At 42.3% G+C, this 25,429-nt stretch overlaps 1 protein-coding gene across 10 annotated transcripts in view; it reads right to left on the bottom strand.

The window, feature by feature from the left end:
- Ambra1 (autophagy and beclin 1 regulator 1) overlaps nt 1-25,429 on the bottom strand; it is a 191,468-nt gene that overhangs the window by 37,944 nt on the left and 128,095 nt on the right. For all 10 annotated transcript variants that reach the window (XM_075961398.1, XM_075961402.1, XM_075961406.1 and 7 more), the window contains one exon: nt 4,818-4,928. In XM_075961398.1, the coding sequence (XP_075817513.1) occupies nt 4,818-4,928 (111 nt within the window). The remainder of the gene's footprint in view (nt 1-4,817; nt 4,929-25,429) is intronic.

Below are 25,429 nucleotides of genomic sequence, written 5' to 3'. Positions count from 1 at the left end.
GGATAGAGTAAGAAATTGCTTGAAAAAAAAAAAAAAGAACAAACAAAACTTATAGATGAGATTATTACTTGGCACAGTGACACATGCTTCTTCCCTGCAGTTTATATAGAGGAGGGTGATAAGGCAGTATCTACCTAAGTCACACATGCACCTCACTTTTCTTCCCTGCAGTTTATAGAGAGGTGGGTGATAAGGCAGTATCTACTGAAGTTACACATGCACCTCACTTTTCTTCCCTGCAGTTTATATAGAGGAGGGTGATAAGGCAGTATCTACCGGAGTTACACATGCACCTTACGTTTCTTCCCTGCAGTTGCATTTCAAAATAGCTGTATTATTGACACGCATATGCAAAAGACAATTTGTAGCAGTTTGTATAGAAAGAATGGAAACTCAAAGTCCTTCAACAAACAGGACACTGGTTACAATGAATTACTAGATAGTTACTTTTTCAAAAGAGAAGAGGGTGCAGGGCAGGGAAGGAGGAGGAGTGGCAGCTGCGGGGGCTGCTGGCAGCAGCTATAGCAGCTGCAGCTGCCACTGGGAGTGATAGCTCATGCCTATAATCTCAGCACTGCAGGAAGCAGAGGCATGAGGCCTGCTGCAAGCTCCAGGCTAACCTGGGATACAGACCAAGGCCCTATCTCTAAATAAGACAAGAGGAACTAGAGACAGCTCAGTGGGCAAGAGCCCTTGCCCTGAAAGCATGACAACCTAACTTCATTTTTTAAAATTCTTATTTATTTATTTTTAAAGAAAAAAACCCCAACAATCTTTTTTCATTTTACATACCAATCCCATTCTCACTCCCTCCCCTCATCCCCTTCTCTCCACCTAAACCCCCATCCCACCCACCATTCATTCCACAGAGAGGGTAAGGCACATTGTTTTGGGGGAAGGTCCAAGGCCTAGGCTGAGCAAGGTATCCATCCAAAGAGAATAGGTTCCAGAAAAGCTAATACAGACAGTAGGGATAAATTACCAGTGGCCCAGCAGTCTTCCCCAGCCATACATCTGTCACCCACATCCAGAGGGTCTAGTTTGGACCTATGCTGTTTCCTTCCCTGTGCAGCTGGAGTTGGTGGACTCTAGTAGCTCAGGTAACACACTTACACATTAGAGAACTACTCAGCATTAAAAAACAATGACATCTTGAAATTTGCATACAAATGGATAGAATTAGAAAAAACCATCCGAAGTGAGGTAACCCAGATCCAGAAAGATGAACATGAACCTTCATCCAGCAACTGATGGAAGCAGAGGCCGAGACCCGCACTGGAGCACTGAATTCAGTTCCCAAAGTCCAGGTGAAGAGTGGGAGGGGTGAGGATATGAGCAAAGAGGTCAAGACCATGATGGGTTCACCCACTGATAACCTAACTTTAAATCACTAGCACCCAAGCAATACGCTGGTCATGGAAAGGCATGCTATAACCACAGCATAGAGAAGTGGAGACAGGCAGATCCTGAGAGCCTTCTGACTAGGCAGAAATGGTGACCTGGCCCAGTGCAGTAAGAGGGAAAGTAACAGAGGAAGACCACTGACATTTTGCTCAGGCCTCTGCATGTATGTACATGCATACATACACATGCGCACACATGTGCACACACACGCACACATGCTCCTGCGACACACACACACAAAGGAGTAAACTCTTTACAGTAATATGGAAGATCACTGAGATATACCATACAGAAGAAGTGCAGAAAAGTTCTATAGCATTTTGTCATTTAGATCACATAAAGGTAGAAAACACAATTCTGCATTTGTTTACACATACATACAGTATCTTTCAAGAGGTACATAGAACTGAAACTAGGCTGGGAGGTGATAGAGCACGCCTTTAATCCCAGCACTCGGGGTGGAGAGGTAGGCAGATCTCTGTGAGTTCAAGGCCAGCCTGGTCTATTGAGCTAGTTCCAGGACAGGCTCCAAAGCTATATGGAGAAAATCTGTCTCCAAAAACAAAACCAAACCAAAGAAACAAACAAAACTGAAACTGACTGTGGTCATCTATTGAAACTTTTTTTTTGAGACATGGTTTCTCTGGGTTAACAACTCCTGCTGCCTTGGAATTTACTTTATAAAGACCAGGCTGGCCTTAAACTCATAGAGATCTGCCTGCCTCTGTCTCCCAGTGCTGAGAGTAAAGGCTGCGCCACCTCTGGCTGGAAACTTATTACTGTATATCCTTTAAATAAGTATTGAATGGCAACTATGTTATCTAATTTAAATAATAATTAAGTAAAAAAATCAAAATAACTGTAAATAAACTATGGCCAAGATGACATGGGTTAGAAATCTAGATGAAAAAGCAAATGAGGGGCCGGGCGGTGGTGGCGCACACCTTTAATCCCTGGCAGAGGCAGGCGGATCTCTGTGAGTTTGAGGCCAGGCCTGGTCTACAAGAGATAGTTCCAGGACAGGCTCCAGAGCTACAGAGAAACCCTGTGTCGAAAATCAAAAAAAAATAAAGCAAATGAGTTCTTAATAAGAAAGGGCTGGACTAGAGAGATGGCCCAGTGGTTAAGAGCATTGACTGCTCTTCCAGAAGTCCTGAGTTCAATTCCCAGCAACCACATGGTGGCTCACAACCGCCCATAATGAGATCTGGTATAAATAAATGAATATTTTTTTTAAAAAAGTTTAAAAAAAAAGGGGGGGGGGCAGACTGCTTTGGCTTCTTAGTAGAGCTGAAAGATTAGTGCGCCAGCCAGCCAGCCAGCCAGGTGACGGAGTGGGGAAAGCACTTTCCTCACACACATGATGACTTGTGTCCAACTCCCAGAACTCATGGTAGAAGAGAACTGATTCCTGAAAGTTGTCCTCTGACCTCTAAGCGTGTGTCGTGGCATACACATACCTACATGTGTGTGCACGCATCCAACCATCCACCCACAGAGTAATAAACCAAACAAAAATTAAACAAACAAAAGAGATTAGACATGTGGCTTATTGGTAATTAGAATAAAATGGATGGTTGCTACTTAGGGTTTGCTAAGAACAAAGCATGAAAAACTCACCTCACTTCCCTTGTCTGACAGGAATATTAAAACTGGCATATCATAAGATGATACAGATAAAATATCTTAATTATTTAAAGGTACCTATAAACTCTTACAATACTTTACACGAGACAGAAAACAGAAGAGCTTCCAACAGTCATAGTGTGCATGCCTGCAGCTCTAACACTTAAGGCTGAGGCAGGAGGACAGCCAGTTCAAAGTTAATCTGCACTATACAGGGGTACGGTCTTTATTATTTATCTAGAAGATTATTTTACTTTTTATTTATGTATATGTGTGTATATATTTTTGAGGGGGAGGAGTTCTTGAGATAAGTTCTCTGTGTAGCCCTAACTGTCTTGGACTTGCTCTGTAGATCAGGCTGGATTTGAACTTAAGAGATTTGCCTGCCTCTGCCTCCCAGGTTCTGTGATTGAAAGCTGTGTGCCACCATGCCTAGTATGTGTACATTTTGAATGGATATATATCATGTATGTGTGGGTGTCCTCAGAGGCCAAAAGAGGGCATCAGATCCCCTGAAATTACAGGCACTTCTGAGTTTCCCCTGGTGCTTGAAACTGAACTTTATTCCTCTGGAGAATTAGCAAGTTATCTCTCCAGACCCTGAGAAATTATCTTTAACAGGGAAAGACTTTAGATGTGAAGCCCAAGTACTAATAATTCATGTTCCCAAACTGATGCAGGCAAAAATCCAAAAACATGCCAGAAAGCTTATTACAGTTTCTGACTGATTCACCATTTTTGCTCGTAATGTGAAGGAAGACTGAAAAAGGATGTTTATCAAATTAGCAGATGACCCCTTAGACTCAAAGAGGACAGATCAAAGCTCATAAAGGTGCTCCAAGGCAAGAACCAGAAGTGCAACGACAGGAAGATAATACAAACTGGCCTTAATTCTCAAAAGATCCAAGCCACATACGAGCACAAAATTGCTGAATTTTGGGTTACTATCAATTATCAAGGAATGTTAAGTTATTGTACATGCAACTGTAACTTTAAAAAGCTGCAGAATATGTATCAAAAAAATCACTGCATTAGCTCACATCATGAAATTTCTGATCTGTTTCGCTTCACCCCATTGCTGAAGTTAAAGGAAGACGAAGAACATACAAAACCACACTAGAAAAATGGAATCTACAGAAGTTTGGTCTGAAAGACAAGACGTGTGGTAAAGGGCAGGGCACTTCCAGACTGCTGGAGGACTTCCATTTAAAAAGCAGCAGATTATATGGAGATGCAGCAGCAGAAACAGGACCAATGAGATGAAGTGACATCAATGGTGGTGGTTTGGCATGAGAAGAACAGAGCCCTAACAGTGATGGCGCAGCAGTCACTAGAGCCATCACGCAGGGGCTGACCACCAGCTCTCAGAAATGCACGAGGACTACATTAGGCAGAGGAAATGTCTGCAGTGCTCAACAATGGGGTCATGGGTTTCTTTAAAAGGGTCAGAAACGTTTATAAATCAGGTATTAACCATACCGCTCATTTGGTTCGTGGAGACCTAGATTTGTTAACAAGTCTAAAATTACTATGATGTTTCTCAAGGGTCACAGGTGTAGCTCATAAATCCTATATTCAGTTTTCTTTCTCTCAGCTCCATCTATCTTTTAGTCTTCATGAACTTCTCCACAAATTCCTCAGGGGGGATTTGCTCTGGACATTCTCTGAACTATTTTCTGAATTGCTTAACTGGTAGCTGAGGAAAGAAGCTTAGAAACATGCGTAGCCGTCAACAACTCCCTAAGAGAGGGACAATCCAGGGCGACTCCACCTTCACACTGACTCACCATTGCTGATTTCTGGAAGGTCAAACTTGGTGAAGTCCCACCACTGGAGCCGGTAGGTAGTATTGGCAATGTTACTGGCAACAGCAGACTGTCCATCTCCAATCACTGCCCCTGATGACAGAGAAGACAAAAAGAGCACATCAGACTACACTATATTCTTTCTCTCTATGTTCCCACTGCAGAATGTAAGGGAACGCAGGAATCAGTAGAGGGAAAAAGCCTAAGAAAGCTGGAGAGGTATGGATGACAACAAGTCACCGAGAAGAGAAACTAGACACGACCTTTCGCAAGAAACAATTCTATGTGGAAATGGAGCCCCATTCAAAGTCCCTCCCATTGTTACTGGAGTGTCGGATCCTGAATATCTGCACTGCTTAAGGGTATGCTCATCATCTGAAGAGGCAGATGAGTTCTCAGGCAATGTCGGCAAAGACGTTTGAAAACAAAACAGAAAAAGCAGATGAATTAATTTCAGTTCTGGATGTGTTTGTAGCACGCAGTGCTCTTAGGGAGAAGCAGTTCCTCCTTTGTAAATGACCTTTTTCCTAGTAAGACATCTCAAAAGGAGGCTTCCTACAGCGAGGAGGCAGTCAACACACGGTGACTGGAGGAGGCAGTAAAGAACAAATGAGGTAATATTTGTTAATCTCTTTTGAAACGCTGGCATATAATACAGCAGAAATTTATGAACCTACCTTTGTAGCATGAGAATATTTTTATTAAGGCAATTTTTTTATAATTCCCACTCCAAGAACTTCCTTGAATTCCAGATTCACCTGTAATATTTCAGTTTAATTTTCCCTGAGATATACACTTCAGTATGACATTTTTTCCTTGGTAACCAATTAAATAAAAAATTGATTTTTTTTTAAGAGGGTGACACTTTAATTTGCAGTTGTATTTCATTTACATGAACATGTCATTTCCTCCTCCTCCTTCTGAGGTGCATTTCATACACAACCACCCATTTGATCAGACAGAAGGAAATCTTCTTAGGAGAATAGAAGATCCTTGCATGCAAGACAGGCTAGCTGGTATTCTTAGCTGCGGATCTTGTTAGTGCTGACTAGCCTTGGGACAGCACAGTCTTATGCCAGATGCACCAGCATCACCTAGCCTGTGCCCTCTAAGAGTGTCACTGTGAAAACATCTCTATGTGTTCCTTTTACAGAGCTACATTTAATACTCTGCTGCTTCTCATACTTCTCTACTCTTTCCTCAAATGATCAAAAGAGAAACTGCCCTCTACACAACCATGAAGTATAAGAAACTTACTCCTTTTGCTTTCATCCAGGGGCTGGAGGTCACTGTACCAGAAGATATTTTTCAGCATTAGTTTATTAACAGTCCCTGTCTCAGTTTTAAATTGTAAGAAAAGGTACAAATAACAGTTCATTTCCTAGATGGTAACACTTTTAGGTTATGTGGTTTCAACATGGCCAATACTGCCTTCCTGGAGAGGAAAATTGGCTTATGGGGCTAAAACTAAATAAAAAGCCTCTAGGCCAGGAAGATGGCTCAGCAGACAAAAGTGCTTACCATAAGAACCTGATGGGCTCAGTTCAATCCTCAGAACTCATTTAAAAACAAAAAAAAGAAAGAAAGAAAATCTGGATATAGTAGTGTCACCTCTAATCCCAGCCCTTCTACAGCAGCAGGGGAGGCAGGGAGAACTGGGTGGAAGCTCCTATACACAGCACAGCAGCAGAAATAAGGAGAAAACCAAAGGACAGAAGGATAACCTCTGACCCCCAGGCATGTGCGCTCTCTTTCTCTCCAACCTCCCACACAAATAAATAATAAAAAATAAGAGCCCTCAAAACTTAGCAAAGCTGAAAAATACTATTGTAAATAAATTGACAGTCCTAAAATACTTAAAGTCTTGCAAAATCAAACATCCTTCTGAACAGTTGTGATCTACCCCAAAGCAGGAGAAACAGTATTTGCAGGTGTTATCAGTGAGACCACTGACCTCAAACACCTGCTGATGGCTCCATCAGGTAAACCACCTGCTGCTAAGGCCAAAGGCTTGAGTTTCATCTCCTGGACCCATACAGTGAGAGAACTAACTCCCACAAATTGTTCTCTGACCTTCACATCTGAAAAAAATGTATCTTTTCAGTTAAAAAAACAAACAAACAAAAAACTGATGTAAAAACTTTTCTGATTGTTGGGTCAAGAAAAGGCTTGGCTATCAGGAGTTGTGGTGCACACCTTTAATCCCAGCATTTGGGAGGCAGAGGCAGGTGATCTCTGAGTTTGAGACAGCCTGGTCTACAGAGTGCATTCCAGAACAGCCAGGGCTATATAGAGAAACATTATCTCAAACTCCCAAAACCTCCCACCCAAAGATGGCCTGGATGTCTGTAGTATTTCCTTCCTTCTTCCCTTTTCCTTTCTGAAAGATTTTAGTGGGTTTTATGACTCTAGAATCCCATAAAATAGAAGAAGTCTGTAGGATTTTCTTAAAAGAACCGTGCTCAGATTTTCTTGGCCTCATTAATGATGCAAGTCATTTAAACCATTTTAGTTAGGTCTGCCATTTCCCTGGAAGGAATTACTCTTCATTTTGATATAGACTCCATTCCACTGCACTTCCAAATTGTTCCCCAGGCTTGGACATCTATTATCTAGATCATGGACATCTCCTTTAACAGCTAGTCTCAAATTGCTTTAGTTCCTTACCATTTCTTCTAACTTACTAGAAAAGCATATATCTAACCACAAATGGAAGAAAGTAAATTGGTTTTCTTCATGTATTATGAACTAAACACTAGTTTCTAAGAGAAACTGAAAAAAGCAAACTATTGTGGGGGAGAGGAGTAGATCTACAACCAGGAACCCAGTTCGGGAACCCACATCCAGCTGTGTAACTAGTGACACAGTGACTTCAGAGGTGTCCTGTACAGCCCATGCTTCTGAAAACCAGCTGTGTGCTATATACATGTGCATGGTAGTAAAGCAACTAGGGAGGGACTCTCGGCCAACAGTGCCAGAGCACTACACAGAAACAGAGCTTGGCATCAGAGAGTCAATTTTTAGTGCCATGTAAACACAGATTAGGGAGTGAAAGATGCCAGCAACAGATTAGAGTATTGTCACCAGGTTTGCTTTTGCAAGAATTGCTGGCCAACTGAGCCCGTCTCTTGGAAACATCAGGAAGAAAAAGTATTGTCCTATTTAAAAAAACAAACCCCCAAAATCCAAGCCACCATTTAGCAGTTCTGGCTGAAGGTGCAGGCAATGTGCCAGCACCAGTTAATGGACTTGAGCCATGGGGTATTTACAGAGGGGCATTCGTCCTCAGAATGCCCGAGAGACCAATCCTGAGAGACAGCTGAAAGACTTCTAAGGTGTAAAGGTTTTCGCATGTAATAAACTAGATAGACTCAGTGTTTCTTTCTTAAATATTTATTTATTTTTGGAGGCAAGGTCTCACTTTGTAGCTCTGGCTGTCCTCCAACTCACAAAGATTCATGTGCCTCTGTCTCCTAAGTGCTGGGATTAAAGGTTTGCACCTCCATTCCTGGCTTTATTTTTTAAAAAATTATTTTTGCCAGGAGTGATAGTGCATGCTTTTAATCCGAGGATTTGGGATACTGAGGCTGGCAGATTTTGGTGAGTTCAAGGCCAGCTTGGAATACACAGAAAATTTCAAGATAGTCAAGACTACATAGAGAGACTCTGTCTCAAAACAAAACAAAACAAACAAACAAAAAACCCCACAACTTTTTAAAACCCACAAAAATGCATTTTTTTTTACTTTATTGTCTAGGTGAATGTATGTGCACCATGTGTGTGCCTGATGCCTACAGAGGACAGAAAGAGTGTCAGACACCTTGGAAATGAAGCTCCGAGATGTCATGTAGGTGCTAGGAACTGAATCATCTGCAAGAGCAGCCAGTACTCATAACCGCTGGGTCATCTCTCCAGCCCTATACTCAATATTTCCCAACCTCCACACTTACTGGTATTCCAAGTCAGATCATTTATTAGGTAACAGGAAAGAAGTTGGTGTACTGGAGAACATTTGGTAGCATCTCTGGCTTCCATCCATGAATACTGTCCCTTCTACATAGTTGGTTTTATTTTATGTGCACTGGTGCTTTTCCTGCATGCATGTCTGTGTCAGATCCTGGAGTTACAAGCAGCTGTGAGTCGCTGTGTGGGTGCTGGGAAGTGAACCCACGTCTTCTGGACGAGCTGTCAGTGCTCTTAACTGCTGAGCCATCTCTCAAGCCCCCTTCTACATAGTTGTGACAGAACACGCTCCAGACAACACCAAACGTTTCCTATTGATAAAAACCACCCCTAGGAGGGAAGCTCCATGCCAGCTATATTGTAATTCCAAGACAAGTAACCTTAGCTCTATCTGAGCTGGTGTGTGCATATATACAGTCTATTATTACTCATATTCCAGGCTAGTCTGGATATATAGTAAGACCTCATCTCAATTAACCAAATCAAACCAAACCAAAAAAAGCACTGCTATTAGAAATATCTGCTGCTAAAGGCAGTCACACTGGCTGTGACATTATTCATGTCAAGTGTCAGGTCCAAAGGAAATTCCAACTCCTCAACCTCCAAAAGGCAGTCAAAATATCTAGAACTGAGCTCAACCTGGACTATAGGAAGATCTCTGGGAGTTAGATAAAAGCCAGTATTTCTCAGAAACTACCCAAGAGTCATTTTCCTTTCCTCTGGCAGAAGGAACACATAGCTAGCTACCTGTGGCACCTATCAGCATATCAAAGTGTGTGCTGGCCTCCAGGCTCGTTCAGAATTACAAATACCTGTTACACATTTCAAAGTCCATGCTAGAATCCTAGCCCTTCTCACCTCTTCCCCCTCCCTAAACTCCCTCTAGTTCACAGGCCTCCCTCTTAAAGCCCTGCTATTCTCAGCATGTTCTCTTTATGCTCTGCTCCTGTCTCTATGATTTCTCTATTCTCTACTCCCTGCTGTCCTCCCCATTCTTGCAGACAGTCTTGGCCATGTCTAGTCTGCTGGCCATGTTCAGTTTAGTTTTCTTCTCTCTCTGCTCTGGACTCTTCCATATGTGTCTGGGTGTTAATTCTCTCACATCTGCAATAAAAACCTTCCCCTTAACTATAGAGTGGCCATGGCAGTTTATACAGGAGGAAATAAATAAAAGGCACAGAATAATGTAGATACTTCTTAGCAAACTCTGATTTTCTATTTCTGCCTCAGACTGGAGCTGGCTTGAAGTAGGATGTTACAGTTTGTGCTTGGTTATTATCATGGCTTCTGAAAACACAGGTGAGTCAAATGGACCAGATTTTGACATTTCCTGCCAGTATGTACTTCTGTGACTTTTTGTAAAAATAATCATTTGAATCTGGGTTTCCTTATCTGTAAAAAAGCATGTAATGGCTTGGCATGGTGACGCATGCCTATAATCCCAGCACGCATGTTACAGAAGTAACAGACCTCAGTGAGAAGCCACTCTAAGACACTTGGCAATGAAAGAAAGCTCTTACTAACTACAGCATCTGGCTGGCAGTGGCTTGAAGTCCAAAAAGAGTTAGACCCCCATTACAAGATTTCATTTATCTATATACATTTTAGGTTCATGTATTCCACAAACACCATCATCCTTAAAAATCTTTTGAGTATCAGTCCCAGCTCACACATCAAGCAATTTAAACACAGACAGGAGACTGTAAGTCTGGCCACTTAGGCAGATAGGGGATCTACAGAGCAAAGACATTACATATTGCTAGAATTATTTTAATTACATCAGTGTTGTTCTTTTTTGAATAGTTACCCAGGGTCATCTTGTCTCCCCTGGCCGAATTATGTTTTTCGTGATAAAAGCACAGGGAACTTAATGGCAGACCAGAACCTCATGATTGTTATGACCATACAATGCCCCCATGAGCTGCCCATTAGAAGTATGTCTTCTATTGTGGGAAGGGAAGGAGGCCTAATGGCTGCTCAACCCTGGTGAATAAACATTTACATCCCTAACACCCTAAACTTCACAGATCTGTTAGCATACTACTTTATCTTTGGAGTATTTTGGAGACAATACTCCAAATTGTACTTGTGTGACTTAATGTCCCCTGTGTCAATCTATTAACAATCCTTTATAACATCAACCCTATCCTATGAGCTTCTTCTATGACATTAGAAGGTAGAAGCAGAAGGATCAGATCATGAATTTAAGGCTAGCCTGGAAATGAAATAAAAAAAAGAAAAAAAGCAAGAACAAACCCTCTTAAAACCAACAACCTGATTTTTAAAATGAGCAAAGGACCTGAACAAATAAGCTGATGAAGAAGATATACAGATGGTAAATACGCACATGAAAAGAAGTTTCGGGCCAGTCATTAGAGTAGCAAATTTAAATAACAAGGAAAAATCATTCCCCAGGTACCAGTGTGGCAAAATTTTAAGGCAGTGATAACTCCAGGTGCTGGCAAGACCTAGAGTAACATTCTCTGCTGGTGGGAATGTAAACACACATCTACTTTAGAAGACAGTTTGACTGCTGGGAGGTGGTAGCGCACACCTTTAATCCTCAGGAGGCAGGGGCAGGAGGATCTCTGTGAGTTCGAGGCCAGCCTGGTCTACAAGAGCTAGAGCCAGGACAGGCTCCAAAGCTACAGAGAGAAAAAGAAGAAAGACAGTTTAACAGTCTCCTAGGAAGCTGAACATACTCTTACCATACGAACTATGACATGCCAAGAGTGTGTAGCGGTTCCTCCATTGTATTCTAGCTGAGGCCATTTCAGGTTTAGCTAGAATTTGATCTCCTTGATAGAAGAGCCTATGGAAAATTACCCAACTCTATTCTAGGCACCAGAGGTCAAGATTCCCTAACTAACTTAGCTTCTGATAAATTGCCTGCTTGTGCCAACGTCCCCCTGCTGCTACTAAGTGAAACAACAGAATGTGGGTTTTTGCCTTTAAAAGCCCCGTGGCCTAAATGCTCAGGGTTTAATAAAAAACACTCCCCTCCCCTATACCTGAGCACAGTCTCAGCCAGCTGGAATAAAGACTTTCAATTGACTATAAACTGTCTAAGTGGTCATTCCTGGCGGGCTACCTGTAATGGATCCAGCACTCCTGCTCTTTTGTATCTATTCCAAATAAACAGAAAACTCATTTCCACACAAAAACCTACACATTAATGTACAACACTTCATTCACAACTGCCAGAACTTGGGCCAGCCAAGATGTCCTTCACTAAGGGAGTGGATCACAGTGGGACCTACCAAGCATTAGTGAATGCTCTAGTAAAACAAAACAAAACTCTCCCACTTCTGAGTTCAAGGTCAGACTGGTACAGAGTGTGAGATCCACATCAGCCTGTCCAGGGAGGAGATAGATGATATGATCACTAACATACTGAGGAAAGACAGCAACTGTGTGTGTTATTAGTGAAAGAAGTTCAAAGGCTAAAACCACATGATTCCAACTAAATCCAACTGAAAACAGAATATTCCTAATCTGAATTGCAAAACCCAGAGTGGTAGAATTACACATGTATGCAACTATGTTTAGCTTCAAATCTGAAAGTTTTCTTCCTTTTCTTTTTCTGAAATCTGTGACTTGTGGAACACAGATCTGGAGAGTTGGCTGAGCAGTTACAAGAGAAGGCTGTCCTTGCGAAGGACAAGAGTTCAGCCCCAGCACCCACAGTGGGCGGTTCATAGTCCCATAGAACTCCAGCTCAGGGAATTCAACACACACACTTAAAAAAAATTCTTAAAAAATTGGAACATTTTGAATTTTGAATATTTAGATTTAGTGATGCTCACTCAGCATCATTAACTCAGAGATATAATCCTCACAGTCACAAGAGTCACTGGACAGGCCTACAAGTCTGAGAGCCTGCATGGATCTCTGCCTCTGTTTGTCTCAGACTCAAGTCTACTGTTGCTTAGAAAGGAGAATTTGGAATCTTTTTGCCAAAACAGCTTCTTAGTCTATTTCCAAAACCTGTTCTAGGAACAGGAAAATGAAGAGTATGATTCAACAGTTCAGTAAGACTACTGAACAATAGGAATCATTAGCAAATCTATCAGAAAAGCTAATTTAGGGAGGGTAAAAAAGGGCAAGCTGCAAAGAAGGAAGCGTTTAAATTACATTTGAGTCCTGCAATATCTGCTCCACTGGAGATTGCATAATTTAGATGGCCATGTGCTGCTGCTGGAGAACGGAACAGTAACGGGGCCGGGATGCAGCTCAGCAGCATAACTTAGTAGCTGAGCCAAGAACAAGGCCCTAGGTCTCGTCCCCAGCAGTAAAAAGGGGGGAAATGTGGATGGGGACACAAGCACACCACAAAAATCACTCTTTCTGCCTGGCTGTCAGTCGTGCAGGATTAGATTCCGCTCACTAAAACGTTGGTAAAGCTGAGCTAGAGAGTCCAGGGGCAGGGCCAAGTGAACAAATCCAACCAATTTTTAGAATACTTCTGAGAAAGCCATAGATTGTAGAATCTTATTTACATGAAATACCTACAGCAGACAAACCTACTAAAAGGATGCCCGAATACTAACAAAATGCATATTAATGGTTGTCTGGGCTAGAAGGGAGTAAAGAAGGGAGTAAAGTAGTAGAAAGGAGGAAGAGAAAAGTGGCTGGGAGCGTCTATGGGCTGTTTTGGTGGTAAAATTATGTGGAACTATGTAGGTAACAGAAATTGTTGTTTTACTCTATAAGAACCATTGACTTACATACTTAAAATAGGTGGAGTACGTGGTAGGTGAACCATGTCTCAGTGAGGTGATTTAAAAACTAGTTGAAGAGCCAGGTATGGTGCTACACGCCTTTAATCCCAGCACTTGGGAGGCAGAGGCAGGCAAATTTCTGTGAGCTAGAAGCCAGCCTGGTCTGTAGAGCTAGTTCCAGGACAGTCAGAAATACACAGAAACCCAGTCTCAGAAAAGCCAAAAAGTTAGTAAGTAAGTTAATTAATTAAAAGCTAGCTGAGGGGCTGGAGAGATGGCTCAGCAGTTGAGAGCACTGGCTGCTCTTCCAGAGGACTCATACGGCAGCTCACAACTGTACTCTACCTTTAGAGAATCTGACACCCTCACACACACATGCATGCAGGCAAGATACCAACGCATATAAACTAAAAATAAATAAATCATTGTTTAAATAAAACAAACCAAAAACCTAGCTAAATTAGGCATGGTGGAAAGAACCCCTTTAATCACAGCACTCGGGAAACACAGGCAGGTGGATCTCAGCAAATTCAAGGCTGGCCTAGTCTACATAGTAAGTTCCAGGTCAGCCAAAGATATGTAGGCCAAAATTTAAAAAGAAAAAAAAATTTCAAAAACCAAAAATACTAGCTGAGGCAGGGAAAATCATGAGTTCAAGGCCATTCTCTGCTATTTGTAAAGAGCCAGGCTAGACTGTACAAGCCAGGCACTAGTGGAGTACGCCTTTAATCCCAGCACTTGGGAGGCAGAGGCAGGTGGATCTCTGTGAGTTCTTGTCTACAGAGTGAGTTCCAGGACAGGCTCCAAAACTACCGAGAAACCCTGTCTAGAAAAACAACAACAACAACAAACAAAGAAACCAAAAAGAGACAAAACAAAACAATTATCAACATAAATTTTGGGTTTTTTTTTTAAGGTAGACTTATTTTCAGTACTGTTTACATTTCTTTTTTTTTTTTTTGGTTTTTCGAGACAGGGTTTCTCTGTGGTTTTGGAGCCTGTCCTGGAACTAGCTCTTGTAGACCAGGCTGGTCTCGAACTCACAGAGATCCGCCTGCCTCTGCCTCCCGAGTGCTGGGATTAAAGGCGTGCGCCACCACCGCCCGGCTCTGTTTACATTTCTTAATAACAAACAACATTGGTAATATCTTTCCCCTTTCATTTGTATACTACCTTGATGTATTTTTCTTATTTTGAAGTTAAAAAATATATATCCTTAAATTTATTTTATTTTTAATTTTGTGTGTGTAGGGGTTCGTGTGTGTGTGTGTGCGGCGTGTGTGTACACTTTAGAGTCAGAGACATGGAGGTCAAAGGCAGCAGACCCTCTGGAGCTGGAATTACAGGCAGTTTGAGATGCCCAGCATGGGCACTGGGACTCCATCTGAGTCCTCTATTCTGCAAGACCTTAACTACTGAGCTCTTAAGATTATTTTATATTTGTGATTATTTTACTTTTGGGGGAAGGTTCTGTTATATAGGCTAAGCTGGTTATTGGTTTTGTTTTTGTTTTCTGAGACATGATTTCCATATGTTGCCTTGGCTGTTCTGGAACTCATTCCATAGACTAGGCTGGCTACTCAGAGATCCGCCTGCCTCTGTCTCCCAAGTGCAGAAAAAAAACTAAGGACATCTTGAATTTTGCAGGAAATTCAATTTTTGAGTGAGGTAACCCAGACCCAGAAAACAATTATCACATGTCCTCACTCATAGGTTTTTTTTAAACATAAATCAAAGAAAGCCAGCCTACAAACCACAATCCCAGACAACAATGCAGACACTAAAAGAGACTTACACAGATCTAGTCTACATGGGAAGTAGAAAGTATAAAAAGACAAGCTCTCCTGAGTAATCTGGGAGCATGGGAATCTTGGGGGAGGATGAAGCGGAGAGGGGAGAGGCAGGGAGGGGAGCAGAGAGAAATGTAGAGCTCAGTAAATATCAATTTAAAAAAAGGTATTTTCATCTTCTCTCCCAAACTGCAGTCATTAACAGCCAGACCTCTTCATTCTGCTCCAACCCCTTCCTCGCCCTCAGAAACCACTAATCTGTTTTTTCCTTACTACACTTACGTTTCTCTAGGACATTTCACATAGTAGAAACCACACAGGAGGCCAGCTTTTATATCTGGCTGTTTCATAGACATGACACTTTTAGGGTTTAACCAAGCTATAGTGTGTATTAGAATTTCTTTTTTTTTCCCTTTTGAATTTTTTTTTTCCTGAGACAGAATTTCTCTGTGTAGTCTTGGCTGTTCTTGGTTGTCCTAGATCTCCGTTTGTAGACCATGCTGGCCTTAAACTCACAGAGATTTGCCTGCCTCCCCAGTTCTGGGATTAAACAGAACATTATTTTTTTATGGCTAAAATAATATGCCATTGTATGCTTAAAACTGAACCACAGGTTCATATGAGAGTTAGAGAATGCTTTTTTTATTTTAGAGAAAATACATGGCATGGAAACCCAACAATCATAAAAATGCTTGGGGGAAACAGAATAATTTCCTTTGGAAGAAATAAAGTCAACTTTCAAAGACCAATTCTGATACTATTACCTATAGTTAGAACTGAGTCTGGTTTTACCCCCCTGAGGTCACCATAAAAATAAGAGGACATCATTTTCAGTAAAACCCCAAAAAGACAGCATGTAAGTTTCTACAATTCTAGCACAGACAATGTTCTAGGTTAGGTTTTTGATCTGTACATCGGATTTAGGCTCCTTAATAACTAACTACTCAACCGGCTGCTTATCCGGTGTCAAGACTGATCATCACACAATACACACTGAAAGGGTAAATATTTTGTAAATACATACTTTAATAACTTACACGTACTCTGCAGCAATTATGCCTTTCCCTAAGTAGATCAGCATTTATTGTGAATCCTTTAAACAAGCTCCTCCTCTAAAGAACAAGAGCCACACTAGTCCATATCCAAACATGGACTTTAGGGACAGAACGAAGAAAGAAGTTACAAACACAGCCAATAAAACAAACAAGAGTGTAAGGGCTCAACGTTGAAAACAAGTAAGGCCTGGAATATGACTAGTTACGAGGACAGGAAAAGAAAGAGCTACTGAGTATTTCTACGTACCACAGCTTCATTTTCAAGACAATTCAAATGAGGATTCTGTGGCTTAAAGAGGAAGGAACAGGAGAAAGAAAAACGAACCTGTCTCATGGCAGCAGGCATTGCCTTCCCAGAGTCAGTATGTGATGGTTACTCTTGTTGTCAAGAGTTCAGGCTCCAAGCACACATGGGAGGGATTATCCAGATTAGTTTAGTTTCTGAGTGTACCTATTATCTAGATTATCTAGGTTAGGTTAACTGAGGTGGAAAGATGAACCCTAACTAGGATCCTGGACTGGATACAAGAGGAATCTAGCTGAGCACCGGCACTCATCACTCCAGTTCCTGACTGTGGATGCCTATGAGCAGCTGCTTCCATCTCCTGCGGCCTGGGCTTTCTAGCTATCAGCTACTTTCTTGAACTATAAACTGAAATAAGTTAAGTTGCTTTTGTCAGAGTGTTTCATTCTAGCATAATAAATATAACACATTCAGAGTGTAAGCATTACCAAAAATGTGGTGTTGGCTTTTAAAAGCAGAAGTCTACTGTGATTCCTAACTATGTGAACTGTGATTCAATCACATTGCTCTGAAAGCACTAATGTCACCTGGAGTTCAGCTATGTGCTTCCACCCTAAATAGAGAGAATGAACACTCCTTATTGGGTCCTGACTCCTTCCCAACTCTGAAACCCAGTGCAAATCTTGGCCATTGGCAGGGCAACTGGCAGTTCCTAGATTCTGAGGTCTGAGGTCAAACTAAGGTCCATTTTCATCAGCACTTAGTAGTCCTACCTTCTTTGTTCTATGTGTCCTAATGAAGCAATTGCTTGCACTTACACTAATGATATAATTGGGGCAAGTAAGTATGAAAGTAGAATATCCATTTTGAAAGAAATGAGGAGCATTACTTTTCTTCCATCCATAAATATTATTTAAGACAAAAACAAATAAGCTCACAAGAACACATGCTCCTGAACCATTATTAGGAACAGCATTTCGAGAACTCACAGCATTTAAGGAAAAAGGGGGAAGGGAATCCTCACAAAAATCCCCAAACAAAAACACTTAGCAATCACTCCCACCAGGTAGGAATTTCCTCAAAGCCTCTACCTCCAGACAGAAGATACGCAGGTGGATATAACTGTAAAGAATCACACCACCACCTTCCTCCCTTTTTAACTTAATACATTAACAGCCTGGCATCGCCTGTATTTAGGTCCCAGAGACAAAGGATGCTGGCTTGGGGCTGGTCAGGACGAAATCGGGAAAGCCATCATGCTCTCATCATGCCTCACGCAGTAGCACAAAGATGGACAGAAAGGGAAGGCTTAAGAAAGGGGCTGAGGGAGGAAGAGGAAAGAAAGATAAAGAATGTCTAGCTGGCTCACTGAAGAGCTCTCCCCAGTCATTTGTCTTCAATCTGGAGCCTCCTGAAGCTTTTATTATTTGGGGCAAGCACAAGGGAGGGGAATTGGACCAGAGGGTCCTGGGCTTATCAGCAGGAGGAGGCAAACAACCTTCATTGCTGCAAAGAGGATGCAGATTTCAAAAGCCTAAAATTTGCAATGAAGGGAAATGGAAATGTGCTGAACGTGGGTTTGACTGGCAGCTTTCCTCATCTGTCGATCACAGAGTGATAAACACTGGGAGATGGCAGCAATGAAGATGAATGCTTTCAGCAGCGCCAGCCCCACCCTCCCTCCTCTTCCGCCCCCACTCAGCACACGACAAGAGAGTTAAAGCAAAAAAAAAATAAACCAGCTTCTTAACCAACTCTTTGTTCAAACTTTCCTTACAGGCCACCTACACGTGAATTACTGCTCTATGAGCCTACATTCTCATTAGGGGGCCCAGCTTCTAGGGTGAAAAGCTCCTGTCAAGTGAGCACCTGTATATGTCAGGATACTGCATACACAGCCAAGTCAGAAAGAGCAGCATGCAAAAAAGACCAGACAGGACGGACCCAGATGTCTAAGCTTCCCAACCCTCTAATTCAAAGCCTTGCTCCTAGGTCTCCAAGGATAACATGGTGTCACTTTATACTGGCACAGTACCAGAGCCAACAAAGAGCCCCTTGAAGTTTGGAGGCCAAAGATGCTGTCAGGTCAGAGATGGGCTCCAGATACAATACTCAGTCTTGCTTCCTCAATCCACATGGAGATGAAGAAAAATGTTATCAGGCCATGATCTTACAAGTGTTCCACAGTTTAGTCAAAAAGGAGTATCATTCTGGGCCATGTAACACTGAGACAAATGTGACCCCAGTGGTGTGGTGGTTTTAAAGAATGCTCTCATGGGTTCATATATTTGAATTCTTAGTTACTTGGGAGTGGAACTCTTTGATAGAATCAGAAGGATTAGGAGTAAGAGTGTTTTTAAAAGCACGCACACCAGGTCCCCCACCCCAGTTGCCTGTAGATCATACTGCTCCCATACTGCTCCAGTGCCATTCGTTCCACCCATGCTCCCCACCATGATGATAATGGACTAAGTCTTTGAAACTAAGCAAGCCCTTAATTAAATGCTTTCTTTTATAAGAGTTGACTTGGTCATGGTGTCTCTTCACTGCAACAGAACAGTGGCTAAGACAAATGGCTTCTTTTTTTTTTTTTTTAAAAAAAAAGTAAAATCAAAAGGCTGGCAATTCCTAATGCAATTCTTAATTAGCATGCGCTTAATAAGCTGCCTAGAACCAGTCACGCATGCTTGGGATCCTAGCACTACGAAAGTGGAGGCAGAATGACCAGCAAAGAGTTTAAGGCCAATCTCTGGTACACAGTAAGTTCAAGAGCAGAGTGGGCTGCAAGACCACTACTTTAAAAAAAACAAACAGAGGGACAAACAAAAAAACAAAGATGGGGGCTGGAGAGATGGCTCAGTGGTTAAGAGCATTGCCTGCTCTTCCAAAGGTCCTGAGTTCAATTCCCGGCAACCACATGGTGGCTCACAACCATCTGTAATGAGGTCTGGTGCCCTCTTCTGGCCTGCAGACATACACACGGACAGAATATTGTATACATAATAAATAAATAAATATAAAAAAAAAAACAAAGATGGTTTCAGATTCTGCAAAAACAACATACTGATTCTGCTGAGTAGGCTTGACAGAAATACTAGTGACCAGGAGCTTTATAGACATCCAAAAAGACACTCTGCCTACTGCATAAGCCAGTATTTTCCTTCAGATCCCAGAGTGGAAGAAAAAAAAAGATGTCAGACTGTAGTTCTAAAGTGCAGAGAACCATTCGAAAATCTGCAGCAAAAGTGGGAGAGAACATGGTAAGTGAATGGGTAGGTTTCTCCACAGGCTGCTCACACTTGAGACATCCGCACACATGTTGAGGATTGTTGAGGATCTTGGGAGAACAGTACTTGATTTAAAAGTCTCCCTTCCCTCCCTCCCTCCTTCTCCCCTTTCTTCCTTTCTCTTTCTTCTCTCTCCCCCCCCCCCATTCTTTCTCTCTCTCTCATTTTCTGAGACAGGGTTTCTCTGTGTAGCTTTGGTGGCTGTCCTGAAACTCACTCTGTAGACCAGGTTGGCCTCGAACTCACAGAGATCCACCTGCCTCTGCCTTCCGAGTGCTGGAATTAAAGGCGAGCGCCACCACCGCCCGGCTCTAAAATAGTTTCTAATTAAAAGCCACTCTTCAGTCATCGAAACCAGGCACACAGTGGGAAAGTTTAGCAGGCCGTTTCTGTGATACAGCCAAAGGATGCCCCCTGAAAGTCAACAGGCTCCATCAGGCTCTTCAGTCTTAAAACCCAAATAATGCTAGGCTCAGAACTGTAAGCCTAACGCTTAGTTGGCAGGGAAGGACACTGTGAGTCTGAGGCCAGTCTGGCATACATACTAAGTGCCAGGGCAGCTAGTGCTACACAGCAAAAACCTGTTTCATTAAAACCGAAAAGGGTCCGGGGAGGTTTGGTAGGTAAAGTGCTTGCTGCCAAATGTGACAGATCTAAGGTTCATTCATGCAGCACTGTAAAAAGCTAGGCATGCAGGCTATAATCCTCAGTCCCAGAAAAGCTAGGTAACAAGGAGGACCCTAAGAGGGACCCATGGATCACCCTGGGAAATAGATGAGGTGCCCTTGGAAAGCTGGGGTTAGAGGTGAGAGGGTGGGAACATGAGGGATCAGAGTGGTTAGGTTGGGGGCAGGACAGAGGGGACCATTATGGGGTTAGGGAGAAATCTGGTATCAGGGAAACTCCCAGGAACTCACAAGGATGACCCCAGCAAAGACTCCTAGCAATAGTTGAGACGGATGGGGGAGCAGGAGAGAAATGGGAAGAGGGGAGGAAGTGGACATTTTATCTTTTTTTTTTTTTTTTTGCTTTTTCGAGACAGGGTTTCTCTGTGGCTTTGGAGCCTGTCCTGGAACTAGCTCTATAGACCAGGCTGGTCTCAAACTCACAGAGATCCACCTGCCTCTGCCTCCCGAGTGCTGGGATTAAAGGTGTGGGCCACCATCGCCCGGCCGGAAGTGGACATTTTAAATGGTATTATTTATAAAGCAATAAAAATTAAAACAAAAACAAATAAACAAAAATAGTGGAAATGGAGTCTGAACTGGTTTTCCCCTGTAATCAGACTGGTGAGTACCCTAACTATCATCATCCTTCATCCAGCAAATGATGAAAGCAGATGCAGGGATCCATAGACAAGCAATGGGCTGAGCTCTGGGAGTTGGAGCCAGGGAGGAGGGATTATATGAGCAAGGCAAGTTAAGATAATAAGAGGGAACCCACAGAGAGAGCTGACCTGAGCTTGTGGGAGCCCACGGACCCTGGATGGACAGCTAGGAAGCCAGCATGGAACCAACCTAGGCCCTCTGCATCTGGGTCGTTGTGTAGCAGTGGGACCAGGACCCGTCCCTGATGCATGAGCTGGCTCTTTGGAACCTATTCCCTATGGTGGGATGCTTTGACTAGTCTTGATGCAGGGGGAGGATCTTGCCTCAACTTGATGTGTCACGCTTTGTCGATTCCCATGGGAGGCCTTGCCCCTTCTAAAAGGAGGAGGAGTAGGATGGTGGGGGTAAAAGGAGGTGGGAGAAGGGAACAGGAGGAGAGGAGGCAGAGGAAACTGTGGTTGTATGCAAAATAAATAATTTTTTTAAAAAGTATATATATAAGATGCCCCCCCCCCCGTAAGCACAGTGTAGACAGACAGACCCTGAGTGCTCAAAGGCTGCCAGTATAGATGAAATGGGAAACTCCATGCTCAGTGAACGACCCTGGCATCATCACCATCACCATCGTCGACAGTTCTTGAGATATAAAACTGACTTCTAGTTTTACACACATTAAGTACACCAAAAAGCCAAGACTCAAAACCAAAATAAAAGACTAAAAACAAAAACAAACAAAAACAACCCTCTTCCCAGAAGTGTCCTGAACCCTACTATTACTGTCACATGGACCCCTGCCATGTGTCTGAGTTCCTGACTATCACCAATCATATCATTTGAGTTCAAGTGATTCTTAGTGTGCACTTAAGTAATCATTTCTTCAGTAGACACTGAATAACTGTTTTTTCTTGAAATGGAGAGCTACCTGAGAGGAAGGGGTCAATTCCCCTTCGGATTTAAACGTCACATAGCTGGGTATGGTGGTGTACTTGTAGCCTCAAAAGACTAGAGCATGTTCCATGGACTAGAGACTAGAGAAAGTCTTTGGTACAAAATTGGAAAGAAACTCATGAATCTCAGGCTCTTTTCGTAAGTAGAATCAGAATGGTACCCTGAGATGCCTTTCATATGTCTAAGAAATAAAAGGGCAATGTAGCCTAGGGTGACCTTAAACTCTCAGCATAGCGGAGGATGACCTTGAAATGATCTTCTTGCCACCACCTGCCAAGTGCTAGGATGACAGGCATTTCAGCACGTCCAGATTTGCATAAATATATCTTACAGAACACAGGAGCTGAAATGTGTCCTTCAGATCTCTGTCTCCCCCCAGTGCTGCCAGGATGGCCTCCCAGAACTACAAGCAAGTACTGCCTACAAAGGAACTGAGCACAGCAGTGGTGCCTGGGGACAAGAGGCCTTCGTGATATCTGGTGACAAAATTTCTGCTTTCCCTAAGTCAGACAATTAGGGGAACAGTTGTACAAGATCAGTAAGTGTAAGTTATTGCCAGGTGTGATGGTATATACCTTTGAACCCAGTACTTGGGGAAGCAGAGGCAGAGGTAAGCTGGAGGCCTGACTGTTCTACATAGGAAGTTCCAGGCCAGTTACAGCTACATGGTGAGATTGTTTCAAAAGAAAAACAAAAACAAAAATTGGAGCCGGGCGATGGTGGCGCACGCCTTTAATCCCAGCACTCGGGAGGCAGGCGGATCTCTGTGAGTTCGAGACCAGCCTGGTCTACAGAGCTAGTTCCAGGACAGGCTCCAAAGCCACAAAGAAACCCTGTCTCGAAAAAAAAAACCAAAAAAAAAAAAAAAAAAACAAAAACAAAAACAAAAATTGGAGCTGGAAATTAACAGTATTGTCTACTATTCTATAGGAGCCAGGTTTGGTTCCTAGTATCTACATGGTGGCTTACAACCATATGTAACTCCAGTTCTAAGGGATCTGACATTCTCTTCTGGCTTCATGTGGCAAACATGTGGGACATAGATAGAGCAGACAAAGTGTGTGTGTGTGTCCATCCCCTCATCTCTAGTAGCTATCCTTGTATCTATGGGGAAGTTTCTCATACCCTGCTACTTTCTACCCCAATGGGTACTCCAGAGCAAGATCTACCTGGTCATCTTCAAGACCAAGTGGCCACCTACATGACCTTTGTGTTCTCCCTCCTGCTAGGAGAACCAAACATTGATAGCTCTTTGAACATAATAAGCTGCCCAACTCTGGAAATGTTCTAGTTTTTAGGAAGTTCCTGTAAGAAGCCTATTAAGGGAGGGGACAGTGAAACAGCTTGGTAATATTGGGATCCTGAGTTCAATCCCCAGGACCCACAGAATATAGAATCAACTCCCACAGATTGTCCTTTGACCTTCACACAAGATCTATGGCATGTGTGCTCCTCTCCACACTAAAACACACAGAGTTAAAAGAGGAAGAGGAGGAGGAAGCAGCAGCAGCTGCCGTTACTTACTCAAAGCAGGTCTCTAGCCAAAATCCCCCACCAGGGTGTCCAGCTTAGCCATGTGCCATCTTTATAGCATTTTCTTAAAATTATCATTTCCTTGATGTCTATAAATGACTATGTACCTTTGGCAGTGGTATTACTTTTGTTTCGTTTCTATTTTTAAAATTAAGAGCATGTACTGCATATTAAATTAATATACTTTGGTTGTCTTTTGTAGAAAACAAAAACAACCAAACAAGAAATTCCCAAACAGAAAATACTACCTTATTAACATTTTAAGTTAAGAAGTTGCCTTGTTGTGAAGTGAGAAAATTTAAGGTAGTCCAATGAACTTCAAGTTTACCTGAAATTTAGTTATTTAATTTGCTCTGGAGAGTAAGATCTGGGTGTACAAACCTGTGTAATCTTAGTACTTGTGAGACTGAGGGAGCAGATCATGAGTTCCAGGTCAGCCTAGGCTACCTAGTCGGACCTTGAAAAGGTGTGTGTGTTTGTGTGTACACATGCATGCATGTGCTACAATGAAGGTAAGAAATGAAAATCTTACCTTGTTGAGGAAGCAGGACACATTGCTAACAAGTGGGTTCGAGTACTCGTCACATATGCACCTGCACGGGCACTCATTTTTTGTTTGTTATTCTGCAGCAGTAGGACTGAACCCTAGACTTGCACATATTTCTTACATTTTCAGAATTTCTCACAAGAAGGAAAGAAGCAATAAACAACTGGGAACAAAGACAAGAACCTATCCAGTCTCCCACAACCTTCAGCCTTGCCCAGTGAGCTGTGGGGAGGTAGTAATAAGCCAGAGTGAAGTACTTTAGGATATGGAGTCTCACTAAATTCCCAAGCAGGCAGAAAGGCTACTATATCCTATTTACTTGGAATTCCTCAAAAAAGATTACACCCACTGAAACACATCTTTAGTCTTGAAGTATCAAGTTGATACCACACGAAGCTTGAGCTACTGCCTTGGTACACTGCGAATGGCATACTGTCACACGGGGTTTATATGGCTCAAGAGTCTATGGTCATGGGTTTCAGGGTTTAGACTACAAGAGGTCTGTCTGACTGACAAGATGAATCATCATACCCATGCCGGGTCAGATGATATCTTGACACCATATAACATCTTACCTTGAAGACAAGAAAAGCTTATTTTAGATGTCAGGGTAGATAAATGTTGAAGAAAAGCTGACGGCAAATTTCTATCTTTCAAAAGAGGCATTGTACAAAAGAAGGCAAAAGGAGATGTATTTTTGGTGCCTTTTTTTTTTTCTACCAGAGTTGTTAATGTACCTCACTCAGAAACAAGACCTGCTACCAAGTCAGGAAACCCTGTGGATCATGGTGGGACAGCATCCACCTGCATTTTCAAGACCACATCTGTTATTAGCCACTACAAAGAAAGCTGGAAATATGCAAACTTCTCTTAGAATAAGTGGAACACTACAAAGGACTTTTACTAATTCTAAATTATGGGCCCCTCCTCTAAAAAACTATTTCTCTGTATCGTCATTTTATCTTTCAATGCCAGATGGATTATTTATAATATGTAATTTAAAGATAGGATCTTTGCTATGTCCCTGGATGGCCTGGAACTTGATATGTAGACAGACCAAGCTTGCCTCAAACTTGTAATAATCTTCCTGCCTCTGCCTCTTATGTGGAGGAATTATAGGCATGTGACATTGTACCCAACTTCAAGATTGATTTATTTTGTTATTTTTTAGGCTTACT

Source organism: Microtus pennsylvanicus, chromosome 2 (assembly GCF_037038515.1).
Source record: "Microtus pennsylvanicus isolate mMicPen1 chromosome 2, mMicPen1.hap1, whole genome shotgun sequence".
NCBI lineage: Eukaryota > Metazoa > Chordata > Mammalia > Rodentia > Cricetidae > Microtus > Microtus pennsylvanicus.
Note: the sequence above shows the minus strand (reverse complement) of the source record. Positions and strands in the feature narration are given on the sequence as shown.